Genomic DNA, 24,623 nt, shown 5'->3' with positions numbered 1-24,623 from the left:
ATATATATATATATATATATATATATATATATATATATATATATATATATATATATATATATATACACGAACCTGATTTAGCCTCATTAAGGGATCCTATTGTAATTTTAAAAAAAAAATTATTTTCGTATTTCAATAAATTTAGGGTTTGAAGTTTCCCTTCAATTTCTATACTTTTACCCAAAAGGGAAATAAAAGCAATATTATAAAAGATGCCAAACACTGTCTGGAAAGTTCGGGTGGATCGATTTATGCTTTGAAGTTTGAACTCGCCGACTTTCGCTATCTCTTGTCTTTCGTCCTTTTCCATGCCCCTCTGGTAAAGCTGCTGCGCAGGAGAACGCAGCACCGTGAACTGTCGTTACCTAACGACGAAAGAGAAAAAGGGCATTCCATTCCAAATATCTCCAGGATCCGAGTTAGCCTTAGACCTAATTCACTTTGTTTTGCAATTGTAAATGCGATCATCCGTTTCTTTTCGGTTTATTAGGTTATTTGATTTTTCTTTTTCCTTTTCAACCTGAAGCAGCATCTGAGTTTGAAGTAATGTGACTAATCAAACTCAAGTCTTTCTTTAAATTTGTTGGATTCAGATGAACTCAATGCTTTCATTTGCAGTTTCTACTCCCCAAAACCCATTTGTAATTCTTTCTTCCAACCCATTTGATTGGATCCGGCTAACTAAACTCGCTTACTATACGAAACCCTTTGAAGAAATACATCTAACAACAGCATTTCAGCTTTAAATCCAGTTTTCATTTAAGAAATTACCGAGTTCTTCAGGAGGAAAAGATCTGAAACCCATTAAGCTTCCTAACATTTCTAATCATTTTCGGTCATGGATCCGCTACGCGCTGTGAAAGAAGAATTTCTTGAGGGGAAGGGGAGTTCATCTTACTCGAGCGAGCCATCGTTTCCTCCCCAGCCAATGGAAGGTCTTAGCGACACAGGCCCCCCACCTTTCCTTACAAAAACGTTCGATGTGGTCAATGACCCCAGCGTCGATCATATAGTCTCTTGGAGCATAGCCGGAAACAGCTTCGTTGTCTGGGATTCCCACACCTTCTCCATGAATCTTCTTCCCAGATACTTCAAGCACAACAACTTTTCTAGTTTCGTCAGACAGCTAAACACCTATGTAAGTTTCTTCTCTTTATCAAGCTTCTTCGTTTTATTCTCATGAGTCTTGAGTTTGGCCACTGGGATCTACTTTTAAAGTTGAGGATGAACAATCGAGAACAAGGGGATCATGAAACTGCCAGAAAGTTGTTTATTGATATATTGATTTTCGAAGTTTCAAGTTCCCATTTTTCTATAATTTCCTGCTGTTATTATGGGTCCCCTTTTCCATTTCTAGTAGGCAAAGGAAAGTACGTGAATTTTCCCACAAAAAAAGGTACTGGAAAGTGACTAGGGTTTTTGATGTTTCCCAGTTTCACCGTTCTTTCTCTTTGAATTTGACGAATTGGCTGACTAAGCTCTTCGGACTAATTTCCTAGATCTAGAAATCGCTGAAAGTTTTTGCTTGTTTCAGTTTCCTGATTTGATGAGAATTTATCCGCACAGGGCTTTAGAAAGATCGATCCAGACAGGTGGGAGTTTGCCCATGAAGGATTTCTAAGAGGTCACAAGCATCTGTTGAAGAACATCAAGAGGAGGAAGGCACCGTCTCAGTCTATCATCCCCCAGCAGCAATCTGTCGGCCACTGCCTCGAAGGAGGACAAGTACTTGAATTTGATTCAGAAAACGACAGGCTGAGGCATGACAAGCACGTCCTTATGGCAGAACTCGTGAAACTCAGACAGAAGCAGCAGAACACCCGTGCTCACCTTCAAGCCATGGAACAGAAGCTAATGGGAACAGAGTTAAAGCAGCAACAAATGATGACTTTCTTAGCAAGAGCAATGCAAAACCCAAATTTTATCCAGCAATTAGTACAGCAGAAGGAAAGGAGAAGGGAACTAGAGGAAGCCGTCATAAAGAAAATGATGCCGATCGATCAAGGACCCAGCAATGTCGCAGATGTTGGCCAGTCAAGCAGAATCAAGACCGAGCCAGATGACTTCGGAGACCTATTTGGGCACGAAACATCTGAACTGGAGATGCTGGCAATGGAGATGCAGAGATTTGGTAAAGCTGCCAAGGCGCAAGGAGAAGAAGAGCAAGAAATGAAACTGGTGGGTGAAGAAGGTAAAGGACTTGATAAGGTTTTCTGGGAAGAATTGTTCAATGGGGGCTTGGGTGATGGAACGATCCCCTCAGCTGCTGAGGAAGACGAGGAAGACATGAATGTGTTGACAAAGTTTGATTACCTGAATTCTCGTTCAAGGTAGACAAGAGTAGAAGCTTTTCTGATCCTTATGGCGCCCAAGATCGTCCTCAAAATTCATATTGGTTCCTTTTCTCATTGACCAAAAGAGTTATATAACTTATATCAGTAGACAAGCTAGGTCTAATAAGAAGGAAACTAGTACTATTGCTGAAGATTAGGATGTGTTTTTTCACCTGCAACTTTCCTTATTCTCTTTTCTAGTTTTAGTCTTTTAGAAGAATTTATCACTTCCTGTTCCTCCATTATCTCAATTCTCTCCAGCTGTGCAGAATGCTTGCAGACACGGCCTCAAGAGAATCTGGAGAAGTGTTGGATATATGTAAGTTCATGAGACCCAGCTTTGGGTCATTTAGATCCCATTCATTTTGTGATTTTTTCCCTTGTTTTTGGTAACCGTTCATTTTTTATTGAAAATTAGATATATCTATTTGTTTTCTTTGTGACTTCATACGTGTTATAAACCCTTCGAGTACAGTCATCCATGAATTAAATTTTATAATACAATCAGAATTAGGGTTTGGCTTATAATGCAATCAAAATTAGGGTTTAGCTTATAATGCAATCAAAATTAGGGTTTGGCTTAGGTACTCTCATCATATGATCATCGCATTAGGTATACCTAATGATGGCAAAGATGAGTTTTACTTATTTGTCTATATCGATGAAGAATCTATTTATGGTTGTTCCAGTGTATTGTGTCAAAGTCTTTAAAGATATTTCACAATGACATTTCTTTTACATAAAAACAGTGAACATTCTAGCAGAACTTTGTCATTACAAACTGCAAATACATCTTTTGGTTTAGTAATGATTAAAGTTCAAGCGAGTTCTTATTATGGAAGAAGCTTTCTCATCAACCATTTCTTCCTGATCAAGCATCAAGAAAGTAAAAATTCACCTTTTCGTCTTAAAAGATAAGGATCATAAGGATCCATCCATATGTCTATGTAGAACATCTGAAGTTATTAGTTTTCCGAATTCCTGGAATCACCTCTAAAGATATTTTTGTGATATCCATGGTCTCCCGAGCTTTAAATCCCAATTTGACCTCTATAACAAACACTTTCCGTTTACCCAGAAATGCAGTATGGTATTCGTGTAAGCTATCATTTCAGCAACAAGTGTCAGTCACAAGTGGAGTTAGCTTTCACAAAATCGACCAAAGTTTTTTTCTTTTTTTAGAAAAATTACCTGAACAGTTGGTTAGGTTTGAGTTTTTTCATGCGGGTTTCTTGACCTCTCTTTCATTGCCTAGTGTCGTCTTTTCTGTTCAGAATTCTTCTGCAGACAGCGGCGAAATGACTGACGTGTTTACAGCATTGTAGCCTAGAAAGGTCTGTGGACACAAAGGAAATGAAAAAGAAAAAAAAGCCTAGAAGAGTCGGTGGACTGTCAGTGCAAGGTTCTGGTAGCATTTGCACAGCGCTCTAAACAAGTATTAGGACCACACATGTCATCATCCACGGCAATGCCTGCAAGATTCACCAAAACCAGCTACAAGGCTTCGCAAGTCACTATAAAAGGTCCCAGGAACTTGGGGACCTATTGAGACCAGGCATTTCAGTTCCTGAGATCCTGAGAGCGGTGAATAATGGAGGAGAGGAAGGGGGAAGGGGAAGGGGAAGGGGGGGGGGGGGGGGGGGCTGTGTTCGTAGTACGTTGCTTGGGTCCTGCGCATTGGGGGCCTGTATTCGTAGGACGTTGCTTGGGTCCTGCGCATTGGGGGCCTGTGTTCGTAGGACGTTGCTTGGGTCCTGTGCAATAAATGCGCAGGACCATCAAGCCATTCACTTTGAGCGATGGGATCGAAATTTCGGTCGAAATTTCGATCTCGACTGTCGAGATTTCGGCTTTATGATCCTATGCATTTAATGCACAGGTTCCAAGCTTTTTCGGTGTTGGTAATAGGACTACAAGTTAACATCCGAAGGCTATCTATCCCTTTAGCATGTAGGGGTGTAAGTCTTGTTTTGTGGCTCTCATCCATCTTGTATCATCTTAAGTTCAACCAGGACTTGAGTACAAGATTTTAAATTTGAGGGTGAGTTAAGGTCAAAATATTCTAATCTTGAATTAGAATTAAGGATCGTGATTTAGATTAATATTTTTTTATTCGACCCGTCTCTATTTTTTTGTCCTGATGCTAATTTTGATATTGTCCTTATTTTTTTTATGGTCAATGCATCAATATAAATTTATAAATTATTATATTTTATGGACAGGAACGAAACAATGTGAAATTTGAATTTTGCCTATGTCCATGTGCATTCTATCTTTAATTTGCATGAGATATTTTTTTGTATTTTTGACATGAGATTTAATAGCAGCTTAAGCTTTATCACTTCTTTGTTTATTTACGTTTATCTCTAAGATGATTCAAACTTAATAACAGAGTCTTCTTTTGCTTTAGTGTACATGTAGTTGAGATATTATTGATATCAATTTAACAATGATATCACTTGAAAACTAGAGTTTTTTTTGTAGGGCATTGACTTAAGCGGGTTAAATTGCATGGTGCCTTTTTTACACTTTTGTAAAATTATAAGTTACTCAAATTACTTTTTGTTAGTTTAAAACTAAAATGACTGTAATGCCCCTCTCACTCATTAGGTACTCAATAGTTAGGTGGGTGAAGAGATTCTCCCTTCACCTATCTTCTACCTACACCTTGTTTGCTGGGAAAAACCTAACATCGTCGGCCCCTGCCAGAAAGGAGAGCTGAAAATGAATGAATGAATGAAAAAAAAAAAAAACTAGAAGCCCCTTCAACTCCACCGATTGTTGAAGTTCCCAAAAAAATTGCAGAGGAAGAAAGAGTGAATATTAATCCACTATCATGAAAGAGACAGAGAAGGTCGATGACCCAAATGATCCTAAGGTTCTTTTAGTGGTTGAAAGTAAGTTCCCTTGTCTCCAATAGATAGCTTTTTGTTTCTTCGCACAGATCCAACATGGATCAACTCTAGTCACCAGTAGATGAACAGATCCATGATAGACCGAAACAAACAAGATGTCTTTGGAGTTCTTTATTTTCAAGCATCTTCTTGGGCACATCGTCTCTGCAGATATCATCATAAAGTTCAAATATGAAGTCTTTCTTTTTTAGATCTACAATCTTCCGTGCCTGCGTTTTTTGGATCTAAGCGCGGTTTTGTGATTTTTGGTGTAACAACCCCTATATTCTAACCCGAGATCCATATTGCAAGCCTGAATACCCCAAGTTCCAGACAAAATAAGCTGTGGGCTATCTGGATTGAAGTCCATGATCCATACCTGAGCCCATGGATCTAGATTCCACCGATGAAAGACCTGTCATACGTTGTGAATGATGATTTATTGTATACAACTTATAATAAAATGTTGGATGACTTGTTATGTGATAATGAATAGAGGGATGTTGTGACTATGATTGAGGATATCCTTACTGGGTATCTATAGCTCAAGATATCAGGGATTGTGGTATGAAACATTGTTCTCTAATGCCCCCAACACTATCATGGTTGTTAATTATATACCTAGGAGGTCTAGATAGTATGGTTAGAAACCCTTACATGATGCTACCTTTTATGCGGAGGTATTGAAGTCGAATGATCCGTGATAATGGTGATGTGACTATGTTTCATCTTACATTGGTAGCCAATCCTACAGGTTATCAGGCGAGGCCAATACCAGTGGGTGGGGTGTGACATTTGGAGCTATCGATCTTCTGAGTTTTTCTCCTAATCAGGGGTGTTGCTTCTCCTCTGGTATCTTATCTTTCTTTTCTGTCATCTTCCTGCACCGTTGTCAATGCATTTCTTATTATATCATTTGCATATTATCTTTTCTTCTCATCTCTTTTAGTTTTCTTAGAAATTAACAATAAGAGGTACAATCCTCAGACCAGTCTTTGGTTCAATTTTTGGCAACAACAGGGGAGTGGTAGGGGAGTGGTAGTGGTGGGGTTTCTGGTGAGATATATAACAAAGATGGGTAAAGGTATTCTCCCTTCAACCACCTAAGGAACAAAATGAGAGGGAAATTATTTAACTTAATTAGGTTAAGGGAAACTACCCTTCATACCCAAAGCTTGGTTTTCAAATGAGATGTATAAATTGATCCAAGTTAATTAGTGGTAGGGTCAAACTCCTGAATATGTTATCACGGTACCGTGTGTCGGCGATATATTGCTGACACACGGCAATTATTCAACGTGTCGCTGGGGGGCGACACGAAACCCCCCAGCGACACGATTTTTACACTTTCTCGGCGATATATCGCTGATATCGCCGACACACAGCGATTATTCGATGTGTCGCCGGGGGCGACACGAAACCCCCCAGCAACACGATTTTTACACTTTATCGGCGATATATTGCCGACGGTTGACTATTCGGCCGGAGAACAGCTTGTGGTGGCACCAGCCCTTGCCTCCACCAGTTTCCACACCAGCTTCGACTATTGTACTTTTGTACCACCATCGCTGCAGCCCCTAGTGCCCTCTCCGGCCAAAACACCACCTGCACCAGTTTAGGCTACCAACACTAGCTGTAACCCCATCTGCGCCAGCATCGACACTAGTGAAACCATTGCCCATGTCGAACAGCTCTATTGCTGTTGCTCCTCCTGCTGCTGCTATTTTGAAATCCCAAAAAAATCGTTCAAGAATGGTAATGTCTTCCATGCCTTCTTCTTCTTTGGGAGATTTGAAGATTTCTCTCATCTCGCCTTCACAGAATCGCAGCAACAACCACCATTACCGCTTATCTTCTGCTATTGCTATTGATTTTACTATCAAAACAATCTTCAGGTAATCGTAGAGGTGAAATCGAAATCGAAACCGCCTCTTCTTTAACTTGTTTACTTGTTCTTGCCGGATTTTGGACTCCGGCTCTTCGTTATGGAACTGAAGAACAGAGGTTGGAACTATGTCTCCGAATTTTTCATTTTTTCCAACTCTTCAAAAAGTCACCCAACATGGCGACCTATTCGGTGGTGTCTCCAGGCACCGACACAGCGGTCGACGTGTCGGACTGTGTATGTTATGAGATGAGACACACCCCAAGAGAACAACATAGCTGGTAGGTGCAAGTCAGTACTTGGGATCAACTCCTCTGATTGGCTTGAAGCCATTCACCTTCAATTGAAAATACTTAACTGAACTGACATAATAGTGTCACTATGAAACTTACATGGACAGGTGGTATAGTTAGGCCTTCAGATACCTAGTACCTCACATGTTTTGAGAATATCACTTTTTAACTGCTAAAACGACACGTCGACAACCATTGTTTGGAAGATTTTATTTCTAATTGTCTCGTAACGCGTAAGTCGGTCCGCCACCCACATGGGTTGGCAAATTCTTACATGTGTTGATTCTAAATTAAATTTCCTTTTTAGATAACTAGTCTAGTTATTTTTCCAATTCTTACTTTATTTTCCCAATTATTTTTTGTAGACGTATTTTTCAAGATTTTTATTTCGTTTTCCAATCTTGGTTTGTAAAATTTTGCCAATTTTAATACTCATAATTTACTTTTGTAATTTCAGTGTGTTCAAATTATTTCCCCAATTTTGGTTTTAAATAATTTTTTTTAGCTTCTATATTTTTAAAAAAATATTTTTTAATTATGTATTTCAAATATCCCTTTCGAGCTCAGAGAGAACTTCATTCTCTGATGTCCTCTATGAATAAGAGTCTTCACAAATCATGTGCAAACAGAGGTATTAGACTGATTTGTTAATGAAAATAAGTGTTTCCACAACAAATCTCTTCATTTAATTGTTGTGAGACATGCATATTTTACATGTAATTGGCATGAGATTTATCTATAAAAACTCCCTACACCATAAAATTGCACTTGGTTACAATCTTTTTCTTAATTAGTGTTCTTTCTGATCTAGACTCAAAGTGTTGCTCCCTCTATTTTATTTATTTTTTCAATCGGTAAAAGTGTTATTTTGTTTTAAGAGCAGTAAAATCCAAGGAAAATTCAAAAACAACATTAAGACATTGGAGAAAAACAACAATTATAAGGTAAGTACTTATATTTTCTTCTACCAAAATGTACCCACATATAAAATACATTTTTTTTAAATTTTAAAATAACATGGAAATCATTTTTTCAGTTTTACTGAGAAAATCTTTTACTAACAATGGTAGAATGGGCGTAGAGATAGATAAGGACTTAATACTTATATAAAAGGAACTTGGCATGCATGAAGCTAAAAACTATGATTTTAAGTATATTTAGGTTCTTGTATCATTTTTAGTCATTTCTGATATAAAAAATTTGGAACTTGAAGCTCTCATGGGAAAATATTGGACAACACATGCTAAAACCGAGAGGTGCATTTGAGATGGAGGAACCAGAAGAAAAGGTGAGCAAGGGTTTTCAGTTTTGAAATAATCTGATGCCTAGTTCACCCATAAATGTTGGGTCATGTGAGCTCATGTCCATTGAAGACACGGCATAAATAAACAAAATGAATTCCTTAATTTTTAAAATCCATTATAGATTCAGAGGTTTTTTTTTCTTCTTATCCTCTTAAACAAAAATAAACTTTGAAATAGGTACAATATGAAAAGAAAGTGTTGAGCCATTCCCAAGTTTGTTGAAGTGTTTGCTTATTCTATCGTTGTTATTGTCTTGTAATTAATCACTTTTTATTATGACTAGTAAAACTTGCATGTGCAAATGCACATGGTTATACATGACGTGAAAAAATTAGTCAAAGAGAATGAAAGAAAATAAATTTTGCCTTAAGGTCATTAGTTTATGTTTGTAAAATTTTTTCCCTCACGGTGTTGCTTAATCCAAATAACATTAAAATTGTTGTTTTATTATGGTATTGCTTAATCTAAGTAACATTAGAATTGTTGTTTTATTATATTGTCTTGATGCTTTGGCAGTCATTTAAATGTGTTTTTATTTTATATTTTTATTTTCTTTGGTGGTCAGGGGAGGGAGGCGAAGAGTTTGGCATTCATTTTTGCCCATCTTCCTTTTAATGTCTGGTGACCAATTTCGGTTTTGAAACTTTAGAGTTCCTTATAGACCATTTCGAATTCCAAAAACCACTTTATATAGAATTTGGTATTGACACTGTAAAGTAGCTTCCGGTTTTTTTAATTGTTGTTGTCAATGGTTGGTACTGTCTTTTTAAACTTGCTAATCTTGAGTGTTAGCGATCTAGTCTAGCCATCTTGCACACTTGGGAGAAATTAGACCCCAAAACTAATCCCCCACTAATTGCTTGATACAATAAAAAATGTTGTGTTACAAGCCATGTGCATGTATTTTATCAAACAATCAATTCATAACTAACTAATCATAGACAGATGAATCCACTTTAGAAGCAAGAATGTCAATTGTCTGCTTTGATATTCTAGCCATTAATTTCTCTTCTCATTGAGTCCTCTAACTATAATTTACCTTTGCTACCTCAATATTTATGAACTCATATTTGCAAAGTAAAGAAAGTAAAGAAAGAAGAAGAAGAGAAATGGATTAGTGAGAGGAAGAAAAACTAAGAATTCTAGCCGAAATAACTGAAGTCAAAAAAAAAAAAAAAAAAAAAAAAAAAAAAAAAAAAAAAAAACCAAAAAACCAAAAATAAAGTCAAACAAAAAAATTTTATTTGTGTTTGAGTAAAGGTAAAATTCACCACTGGTTGAAAGCAGCTACTCTTAGTACGGATATTTTGCCTAGAAACCAATAGACAAATGGAGGATAAAGAGTCTTGATCAATATACTCAATGGGGTGCTGAACTTCCACAATTCTAGTAGTCAAATGAGTAGAGGTTCCTTGTAATTTTCTTTTTTAAAACTAAAAGAAAAACCAATAAAAGATCTTTTGATTTGGAGAACAAAGTCTATCCTTGTACATCAGAGAAATAAAAGAGAAATAAAAAGTATCCAAGTACAAAACAGCCAAACAAACAACAAATCCATGTCTTGAAGAGTTGAAGATTTTAACATATGATAGTAGTAGATGATAGTAGTAGTAGGGAGCATGATTGTAAAGGAAAAAATATACAAAGGAGAAGAAAAAGATAAAGGAAGGTTTACCTGCATGATTTTGTATACCATTATCATCTAAAACTGAAAAAGATATCGTCTCTGCTCTGTTTCACTCTGTAACTCTGTTCGATTTTGTACTTCTGTAGTTCAACTTCGAATTAATACCAAAATAAAAGAAAGGGAACCCATTTCCAAAGTTAAGATGAGTTACAAAGAAAAAAGGCCAGAAGGAAATATAAGATTTTAATTTCTAGATTTGTAGAAATAGTGATCTTATTATGAATGAAGTTTAAAAGTAAATATTGGGGGATGTTAAAAAACCAAGAGAGAAATAAAAAAGCAATTTAGATAGGAATTACCTGTGACTTAGATCCATCTCTGTTGTACCTGCCTAGGTCTAGGTACTATCCTTTCTTTCCCTTTTGAAAAAATTTAACAGGTGATCATCAACTATCAAATGTGACATTGTATACTCCAAAAAAACTTCACTAATTAATTAGTTAAGGATCACCATCCTTCATTACATAGAAGATCATTCCAACAGATTGGGAGTTTAAATTTCAATGTTGTAGGCACATGCATTTTAGTAACTACAAAGTGGATAAACACTTGCACATCTTCTACGACAGAACACCACACCAATAAATGCATAGAAGTGTCAGCCCCTAAAAAAGAAGAAGGTATTCTTTACCTGTCAAGGATAAAGAGGTTAATGAGGATTGCTATTATACGAACTTTGAAGTGATCGAGGTTAACATAACAAGATAATCCTATTAAGGGTTCATATGCATGGCAGCTCCCTTCTGTATATTCAAGTGTTACATGGCCTTTTTAGATGACGTCAAATAAATATCAAATCAGGGGTTCAAATTTCAGTGAATTGGTCCACGAGACAAGCTAATACAGATCCCAATTTAGGGATTCAATACGGCTGATTTTAGTTTTCTTTCCCTGGCTAAAACCAACTTGATTCACATTGTATTTGGCGTTTACAATTATCATCACAGGAATTCTTTGAGTTTAAGAACCTGTATCGGCTGCAACACATCAATTAATACAGTTACGAAAGAGTAAACTACTTATATACCAACAAAAAGAAAAGAAGAAACCAAATATCAGCCTGAATTAAGCAAAAAATCCAAACATTCAATAGTTTGCTGCATTTGAAAAGCTTCAGTAATAACTGAATATGAACTCTTACCAATATCACTTAACATTATGCACTATAATCAATACGATAAAAAAAGGGAGTGCAACCCAAGATCAACCTAAAGAAAAATAAAGTGTGTAGCTTCTGTATAACAGGCAACACTTTTTTTTTTTTTCTTTTCTTCTTCTTGTTTTTTTGAGGTACACAACAAGCCTTTTTTTAACACCACAAGATTGCAATCAGATGTCAACAAACAAATACAGAGGTAATTGTGATCAAATTACCTTCTATGAACGGTAAGAATCTGCTTGGAGAAAATGAATGGTTTTCCTTCTTCATTTATGCATTTTCCTGCCGAAAACCTTAAGGCTATTTCCATTTATAATTTGATGATAATTGATATGGTACAGAAGCAGATAAATTACGGCTGTAGCACACCCACATATTAACACTCACGCGAAAATCCCTAATTGAAATAAAAATAGTATCAATTCCCCAACAACAGGGACAATAATAGAGAAGAAATTGGAAATCAATCGGGAGAACAATAAATACCTGTTGAAACTTCGGAGTTCAAATATGAATTTCTACCCCTAGTAACGGACAATTGAATAATAATAATTAGATGAAAAGTTAGAAAGCCCTTGAAGGAAACAAAACATAACGAAAGGGAGAAGAGCATGTAGAAACTCACAAGGTATTATTGCATGTTGTATATCAGCCTCCAGAGACTTAAGGGGACGGGATTTTACGGTTCAATTGATGGGTAATTAAAATTGAGTTGGGGGAATGAAAGGGTCATCCAAAACATTTGATCGACAGATTTTGGGGAAATGTATAGCTTTTGAAATCTCGGTTTCCCCCCATAACCGTCACGTTTTAGGAAGGGTCCGATTTCTGATTTGAAAATTTTACAACCAAACGGGATTCTGAATCTGAGATTTGAAATCTCGTTCTGCCACAGGCCCTTAGAAGGGATTCCTTGTAAGAGGACTTGGCAAGCTCATGATTATGTAGAGATTCCATCTCTTTCTCCATCATATGGTAAGAACATAAGAAGAAAAATAACTGGGCTTGGATATAAATTCTAAAGACGCCAAAAATGGTATCTTCGATATGTTGTGATTATCAAAATGAAGCAATCTAGATGAAACTATGAGAGCCACTGGGCTGGGTTTTGAGAACCAGAACCTAATCTCTTTCCATAGACAAAACGCATATGAGAACAATAAGAGAGGAAGAAAGGGTTTTTCTTCTCACATTTGGAGTTTTGTAACTTCTGCTTTTCCTGTTTGTTCTCTTCCCTTCCTTTGTGCCCTTCTCTTTCCTGTGCATGTGGTGTTATGCCATTATCCTTGCTTACCAATTATACGCCAATGATAAAAGCGTAATCCGTATTCCTGCTCCAACATTGAAATTCAATCTAAACTGCTCATTTACAAAGTGAAATGATCCATAAACCACAAGAGAACATTGTGATTCATAATATGAAGTAACCAAACCAAAGCCAATCCAACAAATAGGAGAAAACTTACAAATCACAAAGAATTAAATATGATGGCAATAAAACTGGGCTCTTTACCTACAATAGAAACCTCTTCCAAATCGAGATGGTTTGTTTGCAGAAACCATGATCATCTATAAGGCTTTCGCCTTTTAGGAACGTAAGAGAGTTCTCTTTGCTTCAGATCTTCCATTCCCAAAGCTTCAAGAGAAATTCAAGTAAGAAAACTGGTTTATAGTTCATTCTTCTAATTAACGCCATTACAGGCAACCCACGTTCTTTGATTCTTCAATTCATTCAGTACCTAACCCTTGGTGGTATAGCCCATAAAATGATTTCCGATGGACAATATCAATGTGCGTCCCAATATAGTGAATCAGCTTTTGAGAAGTGTCGTGGTGGGTTTATATCTTTTTTTATTCATTGACCCGAGAGGGGGTGATCTGCCAAACCCGTGAAGCTCTTAATCTCGAAACAGAGGGGGTGAATCAAGGCACGTCCCCACACACCACATGTGGCTGGGTCTACCACCACCTCGCAATCAAGGCACTCCAATATGTACAACAAAGAAAAATAAATAAAAAACGCAATGCACCAGAGTTTACGTGGTTCGGCCAAATTGCCTACATCCACGGAGTAATACCCTACCTAGGGTTTCGTATATTACTCAATACACTCCTAGATATTTTGACTGCTACAACAGTCTAGGAACACCAATCCTGCTATAGTCTAAAATGCAATTCAGACAATGGCACCAACCCCAACCCCCTAGACAAGCTCCAACTTGCTAAGTCACAATGTAAACCAATAATTCAAGTTCCCCAAATTACATTCATGATCTAGGTTCTTCATTATTAAACATAACCTAGAAAATAATAGACAATAACTTGTGAATACGGGTTACCTCAACTTGTGTAAGATGCATGATAACAATACTTGTTTCTCTTTTTCTCCAACTCTTTTTTTTTCTTTTTTCAATCTTTTTCAATTTTCTCTCTTTAAAAAAACCATACAACCATGTTCCCTTCTTTTCTTCTGCTGCTTCTTCTTCCTTCTCTTTCACTTTCTTTCTTGTTCAGCAAAACAAAAGACTTCCTTCAACAGCAACTTCTTATTATTCAAAAACGCAGTGTTATGAAAAAGTACAACGCAAGTGTACGAGAAGAGTTCAAGAAGATGAAGAAAAACTTATTCCCAAGCTTCAGATCTCCAAAGCCAACCAATGTCTTCTGGTTCCACCTCCACGCTCTTCCCAAGCTCCTCAAAACGTCCTTACTTTTCTGCTGGAGTTTGCTCTCCTTTTATAGATTAATTTAACTCTGAGTTTGAATCAAACTCAGAGTTCCTATCTGACTTAAACAAGGAGTGTTTTGACGTACAAATCGGACTAACTTAGAGATCTCCAATGAACAATCCCACCGTTGGATTTGAAGATCAAGAAGTCGTGAAGCTCTCCTCCAAAAATAGGCTCAATCGGACATTGAATGACCATCCGATGAAGAGGTTAATCAAAACTGGACAGAGACCCTCTAAAACGGGATTCTTGAGTTTTCTTTATTTGAATTGGATTCTTTCTCTCGGAACCTTTTTGTGTGTTGTTGTACCATATCAAAGCCCACTTAAGTTTCCAACAATGACAACACCTTCATTTTAGGCCAATGGAACAACACTTTTCAAAGCAGACGATATTTTGCTCCGGTTCTTAAATGGCGTTTTGTTTAGAGATGGTGTTTTGAAAGGGTGTGGTCGGTGGCGTGGGGGTAAACGCTTTACGTGAAGGGGCATTTTGGTCTAACACAAATTCTGTCATAACTAATTTATGTTTTGACTTTGCGTTTGGAGGGTTCTATTTTGGTGTTGTTATACTTCGATGATTAGACGCCTGGGTTCGCACTTGTGGGGTGTGGATATTTTGGTAACTATTTAAGCACACGGGAGTGTGGGCGGGTACATCTTTTGGTCTTGCTGCCCATTGATCAGGCTCCTTTTGGGGGTGGGTTGTTTTGTGGTTTTATGAGCAGGCACCTTTCGATTGAGAGGGTAGTTTGGTCAAATATGATACATACCACAAGTGTTGTTAGTTTTCCTTTTAAATAGTAGTATGATATGATAGTATGATTTTTAAGGGGTGCGATCGTTTGATTCCGGGTTTTTCGAGAAGGTTCATGTCTATTTAGGAAGGGTATTTTGGTCTAAGAAAATACGTGCCACAAGTGTTGGAGGTTTTCCTTTTATATATAGTAGTATGATGATAGTATGATTAGCCTTAAAACAGAATTAAAAACATTTTCTTAAAAAATTATCATATCTTATTTTTTTCCCTAGCATATCAAAATGCCACAGAAGGGCCTCTTGTATCTACAGTTTTCTTTCTTTTTCATTTCCCTTCCTTTTTCTTTCTCTCACAGAAGGGCATCTTAAATATATTTATTTCAGTTTTTTATTAGAAAAGAAGTGTTATTTGCAAACGAATGAAAGAGAAGTTTTATAGGACTTCTCATTCTGTGTTTATTAGTATCCCACTTCTTTTTTTGGTAGAGTACTTCACTTTTGACAACACAAATATTACAACTTATCTATGGTTAGTTTTAAACCCATTTTTTGTTAAGTTTAATTGCAAAATGATAAGTTCGCCCTTACATGGGGTAAATTGACATTATTGCTCCTTCTCTTGCTCACATTGTCCCTCTCTCTTGCTTGCCTCTCTCCTTTTCTCGTTCTCCAAGTTTATGTGCATCTCTTCTTTCCTCACATCTCTTGCCATAATTTTCTGTTATGGCATTGTTGGAATTAGGGTTTCTGTGTTTTGGACAGCTAGGGTTTCCGGTATCGTGTGTATTGTTTTGCTACGGCTGTTTGTTTATATTAAGGTTGAAATAGTCTTGGCTGAAGATTTGGCTAGCCCCAATGGTGGTTGTCACAACAAAAAAGAGATAGGAAAAGAAATCTCGTAACAAATTGAAATGTCTAGAAATTGTCCAACTGTCAGAGGCTTGCAAAACAAGAGTCAGACATGGGTCGACTCGTTAGTTGAGAAACCACCTCCGAAGGTTAAGTCAATAAGAGCACTACCAAAGAGCCCTAGCAAGTTGCAAAGCTTAATTGAAAGACGGAATGGAGGGAAACGATTCAGTTACCTCCTCTCTGTGTTGTTCCTCTATTTATATATGATTTACCTCTTATTTCTGATCGGTAGGTCGATTCACCAATTTTCTTCGTAGCCGCACTATCATAGGGTTTTGATTCCCCTAATTTGAGTTAATTGTTGTTTCCTTTCTAGGCATGAATGCCCATCCCTAATTCGGTGGGATCATGATTTTTTTTTCACAGTAGTTAAGTTCCTTCAATCCCAAAAATTCTTTGGGTTATCCTCTGGTTTCGGTTCCATTTGGTATGGACCATTTGGTATGGACCATTTGTCTTTGGCTCAACCTGACTGATTTGCCAACCCTAGTTCAATCCTGTTGGTTTATTATTATTATTTTTACTTATCATAAGCACCCCAAACTGAATGGTCAGGATACGTAGACCAACCGTTTGGTTTGTCTTTATAGATGACGAGTTGCGATAGTTCGGCAAGATCAAACGTTCAATGTTCCCGAGAGTTACAAAAGTCGAATTCATTGTCAGAGCCGTTACATCCTCTTGACCATTGGGAATAGGCGCCATCATGGCGTCCCTCTTCTCAAACCATCATGAGTCTCGAGCGTTGATATGGATTGATCTCATTTGTTGAAACTTGATTCAAAGGCTATTTAAACCCCATCATTTTTATCTACACTTCTACTTTGCCATTTACGAATTTTCTTGCCTTGCAAGCTATCAATGGGCTTTGTGTCATCTCCTAGCTTCAAACTTCAAGACTCTACTTCCAGATTCTCGAGTGCCTTAAACAAGTAAGTACAGCTCTTTCCTTATACTTTCTTCAACCTTTTCTTTATGAAATGACCTCAACTCTATGAAATGCGAGAGCCATACGACAAGTATAACAACAACAAATGTCTCTAAGCCTGCAATTTTGGTACAATCTTGGTCGTTATGCAACTCTGTTTGCGATTTTGGAAAACATAAGGTCCTAACCCCTTCAATGGAAAATGGTCTTCTTTTAACCAATTTGATGTAGATGGAATGTATACCATGTGATACGAAGTTTAGGCACTATTTTGATCACTCTATAATACCTATGGAATGTATACCATGTGAGACGAAGTTTAGGCACTATTTTGATCACTCTGTAATATCTATGAGCAAAGTTTAAAGTATCCACGATACGGTGCGATACTAGCCGTTACCTATCCATATTGAAAATAACCAATACAATACATGAATATGTCTATATATATTGGATTGCACTAAAATACATTGGCTGGTATGATACAAGGTGATACATTTCTTAAATTCACCTGACTGATACGATAGTTGAAATGAATACTTTAAGCCATGCTTATGGGCATTAGCCATTTATTTCAGATCCTCTCCACCCGAATGCACAATCCACTCATTTTTTCCTCTCACATCAACTTGATAAGCCACCCGGCCCAACTATGTCAAGTTGAGTGTGAAAGGAAAAAATGGGGTGGACCTAGGTGAGAGAATCTGAACTCTATGCCATATCCGATGGAGTAAACCAACTAACGGGGTGGGTGGGTTGCTATGGGGAGTGGGGTTGGGGTTGCTATTTGTGTAAAATCGAAGTCACTAAGGCTGCATTTGTTTGCTGGAATAAAGGTGGGGTGAGAAAAAAGGAGTGAGAAAATTCTTGAAAAAACAATCTTTTTCTTTAAATCTTAAAAATGTAATTTGTTTGCTCGCTTAGGGTAAGAAAGTTAGAAACTTGTTTGATGAGGTGGCAAGCCAACTTTTCCACCCTAAGTTTTTTCAAAACCCTACAAAATGTGTAGAACTTTGTGGAAAAGTGTGGAAAAGTAAAAATAGGACTTACAATTAACATTTTTTCACAAAATTCCTTCATTTCCTGTTCTCTTCCTTTACCCCACTACACATGACGCCCACATATATTTTTTTCTACCCCTTGTGTAAGGGTGTCAATTTATTGCCCGAACCGTTAAAACCAAACCGCACCGGTCCGTTATAGCCTGAATCGAACCTTAATGGGCCGTAATTGAGCTGAGGGTCATGGAGCCCACACCTCGAAACCGAACCGCAACCCGCTATAACCCATTTTACAACCCGTTTTGTAATTTTATATTAAATAGTATGTGAATCATTATATTACCATGGGTAATTTTCATCTGGACCCCCTGAGGTTTGGTCCAGGTCACTTTTAGTCCAGTTTAAGTTTTCTTTTGCATATGGCTCCCCTGTAGTTTTAATAAATGATTAAATAAGGATAAGTTAACAGAAACTGTTAATTTAATAAACTTGGTGACAAAAATACCCTCATTTGGAATTTTTTGTTTTTTATTTTTTATTTTTGTTTCGTCCCACAAAGGCTTCGTCTTCAACATCGAATTTTCAAGCGAGAAGGGAAACCCTAGCAGCAATAACTTGCTCTTATCGTTTTGAATTCAGTTCAAATCACAACCTCTCAAACCCTAAAAGACATCAAAATGGAAGTCATGAGGAACAAATTTCAAATTTCAATTCGATTATGATCTGAGATGGAAGATTATTCGTCAGATACCATACCTGTTCTCACCACTGGTTCTTTGAGAAAAAAAATTCAAAACGATGGATCTACAATCCAAAAAAAACAAAACAAGAGCACAAAAACGAATAAAGAAAGTCAAAAGCCAAAAAGAAAAAACTGATTTTTTCTATCAGAATGTAGAGGAACGTCAACTACGAATCCATTCTAAAATAGAAGAAGAAGAAAATCGGAAAAAAAAAAAGGCCCGTACAGAAGAAAAAAGACCGTCAAACAAAGTCAGAAACCTGAAAAAAATTGAAAATTATAAATGGGTATATTCATGTATTCAATAATCCCACAGCAAAATAACCGATTGTCATTCATACATCTGCGATTCTAAAGAATGAAGCAAAAGATCCACTTCCAAGAAAAATAGCAACTGATCCAAGTTTGAAACATGAGAAAGGTAACACTTTTGAAGAGCGGTTACCCCTGTTGCAGACGGAGACCAGCAGTAGTAGCAGAATAAGAGTAAATCGTCCTCATTTTCTTTTTTGTGCAGTAGCATGAGGATCACAGGTATGGTTTTGATCTCCAAATATGGCTCACTCAATCTTCTTCGTCGACGGATATTCTGACTTCCACAGATAATTGTTCAAAGGGAATTGATGACTGTTTATTATTTATTTATTTTATAGTATTTATTTTAATAGATTAAAATAAAAAATAAAAATTCCAAACGAGGGTATTTTTGTCACCAATTTATTAAATTAACAGGTTTTGTTAAACTTGTCCTTATTTAATCATTTATTAAAATTACAGGGGAGCCATATGCAAAAGGAAACTTAAACTGGACTAAAAGTGACCTGGACCAAACCTCAGGGGGTCCGGATGAAAATTACCCTATTACCATTAAGTAGTTGGTATAGACAATTAAAAAAATTAGGCATGAATTCAAAGATCAAATAGTCATTTTACTACTTAATATCTTGGTTCTTGATTTCTATAGAATGGGTGGGTTTTTTTTAATAAAAATTGACCAATAGCAACTTTGCTTTCTATATAATTTTCGTTTTTTTTGGAGAATGCTCAATTGTTTCTTCTTGTTCTTTTTCTTATACACCATAAACTGTTAGTCAACTCAAATCTAAACCTTTAACCCAAACTGCACCAAACCGAAACCGGCCCAAAATTGTTATTTTGCTAATGGGCCATGTTAGGGCTAGGTGTTTTTCAGCCCGAAACAGTTAGGCTTAGCCCGAAATCACCCGAAACTGCACCTTGACTCAAGTCCGGATCTGCGACCCCGACGGGACGCTTCCTGACCACGAAAACTAGTGGGGCCCACGGTGGAAAATATTTTTTGAAAAAAAAAACACTTTTTTACCAGTGGGCCCCACTGGTTTTTGTGGTGAGGAAGCCATGGGGGACGGGGAGATGATCCGGATTCCACCTTGACACCCCTACCATTGTGTTGCACAGCACCTCTGCAAACAAACGCAAACAAACGCAGGCTAATGGTTAGTCCTAAGTTTTCAAAAGTTACTCTTGTCCAAGGAAATTAGCTGGCTTCGCAGCTTACGCTGCCCTAAATCCCCTGTCCACTACTCGGCCATTTGTTCAAGTTGTAACTTCTTAGAACACTGCTACCAACCTCAGTGCTTCAGTATTGATTTTATTTGGCGTTCCGTTTCCCTTCAGCGGCTGTCTTTTTGATTTCTACGATTTTTCTTCTCAAAAGAAAGAACTTCTACAGCTATAATCAAAGCATGTGGAGCATAAGAAGAAAATCTAAGCTGGCGTCACTCTATTTTTTGATCTCAACTGTGTCGCCGCATCTCAATTCATGGAGTTTTGATGCAAGCCGATTGGTGATTTCAGTCGGTTCTTCCAGATATATGCTTTCCAATCCAATCCCTTCGGTAAATCCTTGTAACGCTTATTTCCTTGGTCAGAGATCTTCTTTTAGCAACTCTTCCGTGTTTCAGAACCCCCGTAAGGCTGAAACAGATAATGATGATGAAACAGGAGAGGAAGATGATGGTGAAGATGACTTCCAGTATGGACAAGTGGATACCAAAGATGGGAAGTGGAAGCAAAATGTCGAGACAATCATGGGTATTCTTCATAATTTCAGAAGCAGTGGCCCTGATGCAAAGCACATCCTCGATCAATGCGGAATAGTTGCCTCTTCTGAACTGGTAATGGAGGTTCTCTCTAGGATTCGGAATGATTGGGAGGCGGCCTTTACCTTTTTCCTATGGGCAGCGAAGCAGAGCCCTGATTATTCCCACACTGTACGGGAATACCACGCAATGATCTCAATTTTGGGTAAGATGAGGAGATTTGATACTGCTTGGGCCCTCGTTGATGAGATGAGGGGAGGCAGGAATGGACCTTCGCGGGTTACTCCCAACACTCTCATGATCATGATCAGGAGATATTGTGCTGTTCATGATGTGGGTAAGGCAATCAACACATTCTATGCTCTGAAGAGGTTTAAATTCGATATTGGTATTAAAGAATTCCAAGATCTTCTCTGTGCTTTATGTCGGTATAAGAACGTAGAGGATGCTGAACACTTTCTTTTCTGCAATGAGAAGGTGTTCCCATTTGATACCAAAAGCTTCAATATCATACTTAATGGGTGGTGTAACATTGTCGTTAATCTGCGCGAGGCAAAGAGGTTCTGGAAGGAAATGGATAGAAGAGGGATTTTCCGTGATACCATCTCTTACTCTAGTATGATATCTTGCTACTCGAAAGCCAGTAATCTTCATGATGTTCTGAAATTGTTTAACCAAATGAAGGAATTGGGAATTGCTCCAGACAGGAAAGTTTACAATGCAGTCATTTATGCTCTCGCAAAAGGGAATCTTGTGAAAGAAGCCCATAATCTTATGAAGACAATGGCAGAGAAGGGTTTCATCCCGAATGTCATTACGTACAACTCTCTGATCAAGCCTCTCTGCAAGGCCCGTCGAACTGTTGAAGCGAAAGTTATTTTTGATGAGATGCTGGGGCAAGGTCTCTCACCTTCAATAAGGACCTATCATGCTTTTTTTGGTATTCTTAGGACGGGAGAAGAGGTGTTTGACCTACTGAACAAGATGAAAGAATTGGGTTGTAGTGCAAATAATGACACATACATCATGTTGATCAGGAAATTTTGTAGGTGGCGTCAGTTTGAAAATGTCTTCAAGCTGTGGCAGGAAATGTCTGAGAATGGAGTGAACCCTAACCGGAGTTCCTATATTGTTCTAATACATGGGCTTTTTCTCAATGGAAAGTTGGAAGATGCCTTAAAGTATTATGAAGAGATGAAAGATAAAGGGTTTTTACCAGAACCAAAGACTGATGAGATGATTCAGGCTTGGTTATCTGGTAAGCAAACTGCAGGTCAAGTAATGCCAGATTTGAAGGGGAATCTAGTGGATTGTGGTCCCTCAAGCAAGAACACCAGAGGCAACTACATTGGTAATGAAAGAGATTTCTACAAACAGCCTGAAACAAGAAGGGTTGTGCGTGAGAGGGGATTCTCACTTTGGGAGTAGTAGGATCTCACATAAGATAATACACAGATCAGCATTATCTGATCCATATTGCAGGAGCCATCCAACTGGTTAATTATCTCTTGCATCAGCTTTTTGGAGGACTCCACACAGGTGCACAAAATTTACTGCACCCATATCTGATACTCAGATGCTTTCTTGAGAATTTTATAATTGCATGGTTACTTGTCTGGGTAGGCACTAAAATTATAAGGAAAATACTCAGAATGCTCACTCTGTCAGGATAGTTGGATTGAAAATTAAAATGATGGGGGATTAGGCCATTATGATGAGCTATCAGATAGATCCAAGTGGTCTTTTTTACTTGATGTAAATAAGATGAATAAATTGATTTAATATGACCAACCAAATCTTATATCTGTTAACGTAAGACCATTTATATAATTTGTTTACTTCAACTAGTTTTGAAAACTATTCCATTAATCTTCCACCTTTCTTTGTTTTAATAGTTTTAGATAGAGACAACCTTTTAGAGGTTAGTCTCCTATCTTTCTAGCAATTTAACCCTATCCCTTGCCCTGATACTAAATATTCCAGAAGAAGTTTCACCATGCTTGATGAATTTTTCTGGTAAAAGAATGAAAATCCTACAAGTCAAAATAATGAAATGACTTAACATATCTGCCTGAAACAAACAAAGAGCATCCCAGTGCAGAAGGCTCTCACCGCTGCAGGGTCTAGGAGGGGCAAATCTACGCAGCCTTGCCCCTGTGTCTTGAAGAGGCCTTTAATCTGATGCTTTTAGTAGCACTGTTTAGCTGAATTAGCCTCAATTGAATAACAGTTAGGAGAGATATTTTGAGAGAACCAACTCAAATGAATCCAAGAAAGGATTCTTGATATTTTGGTTAGGGTATCATTGGGGAAATGAGGAAGATCTCAAGGATAACTGTTGGCAATGGGATTTGGATGGTGTGATAATGAAGGGCTAAACAGGTTGTGTGTCAAGTTAGGATCAAATAGATCTATGTAGAAAAAGTTGCCACAGAGATATAGGACAGGAGTCTTGGGTCTAGAGATCCTCTAGTTGGATGGGGAAAACACTGAGGAATATTGGTGATGATCACTAAAGTTTGGTGATGTTCTGATGGGTGAATTGTGCTAGACCTATGTTCTTGTCTTTAGGGTTTTAGGGAGTCCAAAGATCTAAGAACCCTACATGGTTTCTAGGTTTAGGGATGTCAAAATGAGCAGAACCATTGAGGGAATCTAGGTTAGGATATACGGATATGATCTTCCATGTTTGGTTGGATTTGGATGGCTAAACTGGAAGATATAGAGTTTCTTGTTTTAGAGATTTTATGGAGTCCCTAAAATTTGAGAAATGGAAAGAAGGATGAAAGGAGAGGGGCTGGTGCTACCTTGATGAGCAGCATCAAATGAAGTTGTGGAGGCGATGGAATGGATCAGTGTTGGTCAAATACTCATGAAACAAGATTCGGCTTGACTTAGCCAAGAACCCACCTTGGAGGTTCCTTACCAAGTCTACACTAATTAATGCCGAACTAAGCAAAGCACCCATCAGAGTATCAGCAAAAGCTGAAGCAAATGTCAAAATAATGAGTTTCCACTCTTCCCAATCGATGGGGCCATCTAGATATAGCTTTAAATCTAAAGTGCTTCTTGAAATAGGAATTAAAACAGCTAGAACTAGGACTTAAACTTAGGACAGAACTAGCACTCCTAACTGAAATAGAACTTGTGGAGTTGTGCTTAAACAGGACAATAAAGCCTAATAGCTAATTAAAGTATAAAATGATTCATACTTTACTTGAAATGGACCAGAAATTAAAACAGGTTAGTTCAGCCATGGTTCAATCAAAAACATAAAAAAGGACTGGAAGACTAAGTTGAGTGATGTATCTAGGGTTGGAAACCCCCCCCAAAAAAAAAAAAAAAAAAAAAAAAAAAAAAAAAAAAAGAAAAAGAAAAAAAGGGTGCCCAAAACTGGAGTTAGGGAGGGGTAGAATGGTCAATTCCTACCCTTGGATCGAGCTATAATGAAGACCAAAGGCCAGTAACTTGGTTTATTTTGAAGTCTTGAGAGTCAAGTCATTTGCTTTGAAGAGAAGAATTGTAAAAACATTGTTTCCTTTTTAAGAAGTCCTACTTTTTAGGATAACTTAAATTTAGAAAAGTTATTTCTTTTTTGGGTCCAGTTTGTTTGTAATCTTAAGTTATCTAATTAGTATTAGGTGACTTAAGTGAGATCTCTGATCCAAGTGCTGAGATCGCGTAGTAATTAGATACCCTTTTCAAAGTCCAAGTTAAGTTGTGATGGGACCCTAACAGTCAGAGTAACTCAGTTTAAGTTTGAGTCCTTTGTTTTAGTTTTCTAATGAATTTTTCCCCCTCTTTCCAGATTAGATGAATTGAATGAATTGAGGTTGAGAAAATAGACTTGGGAAGTCATGGATCCTTGGGAGGGTGACCTGCGGTTGGATTTGTGCACTGTTCTTTAACCTTAAGAT

General features: G+C 37.5%; 1 protein-coding gene and 1 pseudogene across 6 annotated transcripts in view; both read left to right on the top strand.

The window, feature by feature from the left end:
* The first annotated feature begins 268 nt into the window (after nt 1-268).
* On the top strand, nt 269-2,819 carry LOC149028484 (heat stress transcription factor A-7a-like). The gene is made up of 2 exons (XM_089137058.1): nt 269-1,138; nt 1,567-2,819. Exons 1-2 carry the CDS (start codon nt 839-841, stop codon nt 2,332-2,334), a joined length of 1,068 nt encoding a protein of 355 aa, XP_088993184.1. The 5' UTR covers nt 269-838; the 3' UTR covers nt 2,335-2,819.
* Nucleotides 2,820-20,065: 17,246 nt separating this feature from the next.
* The window catches only part of LOC149028483 (pentatricopeptide repeat-containing protein At5g15010, mitochondrial pseudogene), a 37,704-nt pseudogene continuing 33,146 nt past the window's right edge, over nt 20,066-24,623 (top strand). For all 5 annotated transcript variants that reach the window (XR_016170230.1, XR_016170229.1, XR_016170231.1 and 2 more), the window contains exon 1: nt 20,066-22,245. The product of XR_016170230.1 is annotated as a pentatricopeptide repeat-containing protein At5g15010, mitochondrial pseudogene, transcript variant X3 (transcript). The remainder of the gene's footprint in view (nt 22,246-24,623) is intronic.

This window comes from Hakea prostrata, chromosome 1 (genome assembly GCF_041222555.1).
Source record: "Hakea prostrata isolate BN-2017 chromosome 1, UWA_Hpros_2, whole genome shotgun sequence".
Lineage (NCBI taxonomy): Eukaryota > Viridiplantae > Streptophyta > Magnoliopsida > Proteales > Proteaceae > Hakea > Hakea prostrata.
The sequence above is the reverse complement of the archived record's forward strand: the minus strand, read 5'-3'. Positions and strand labels throughout refer to the sequence as shown.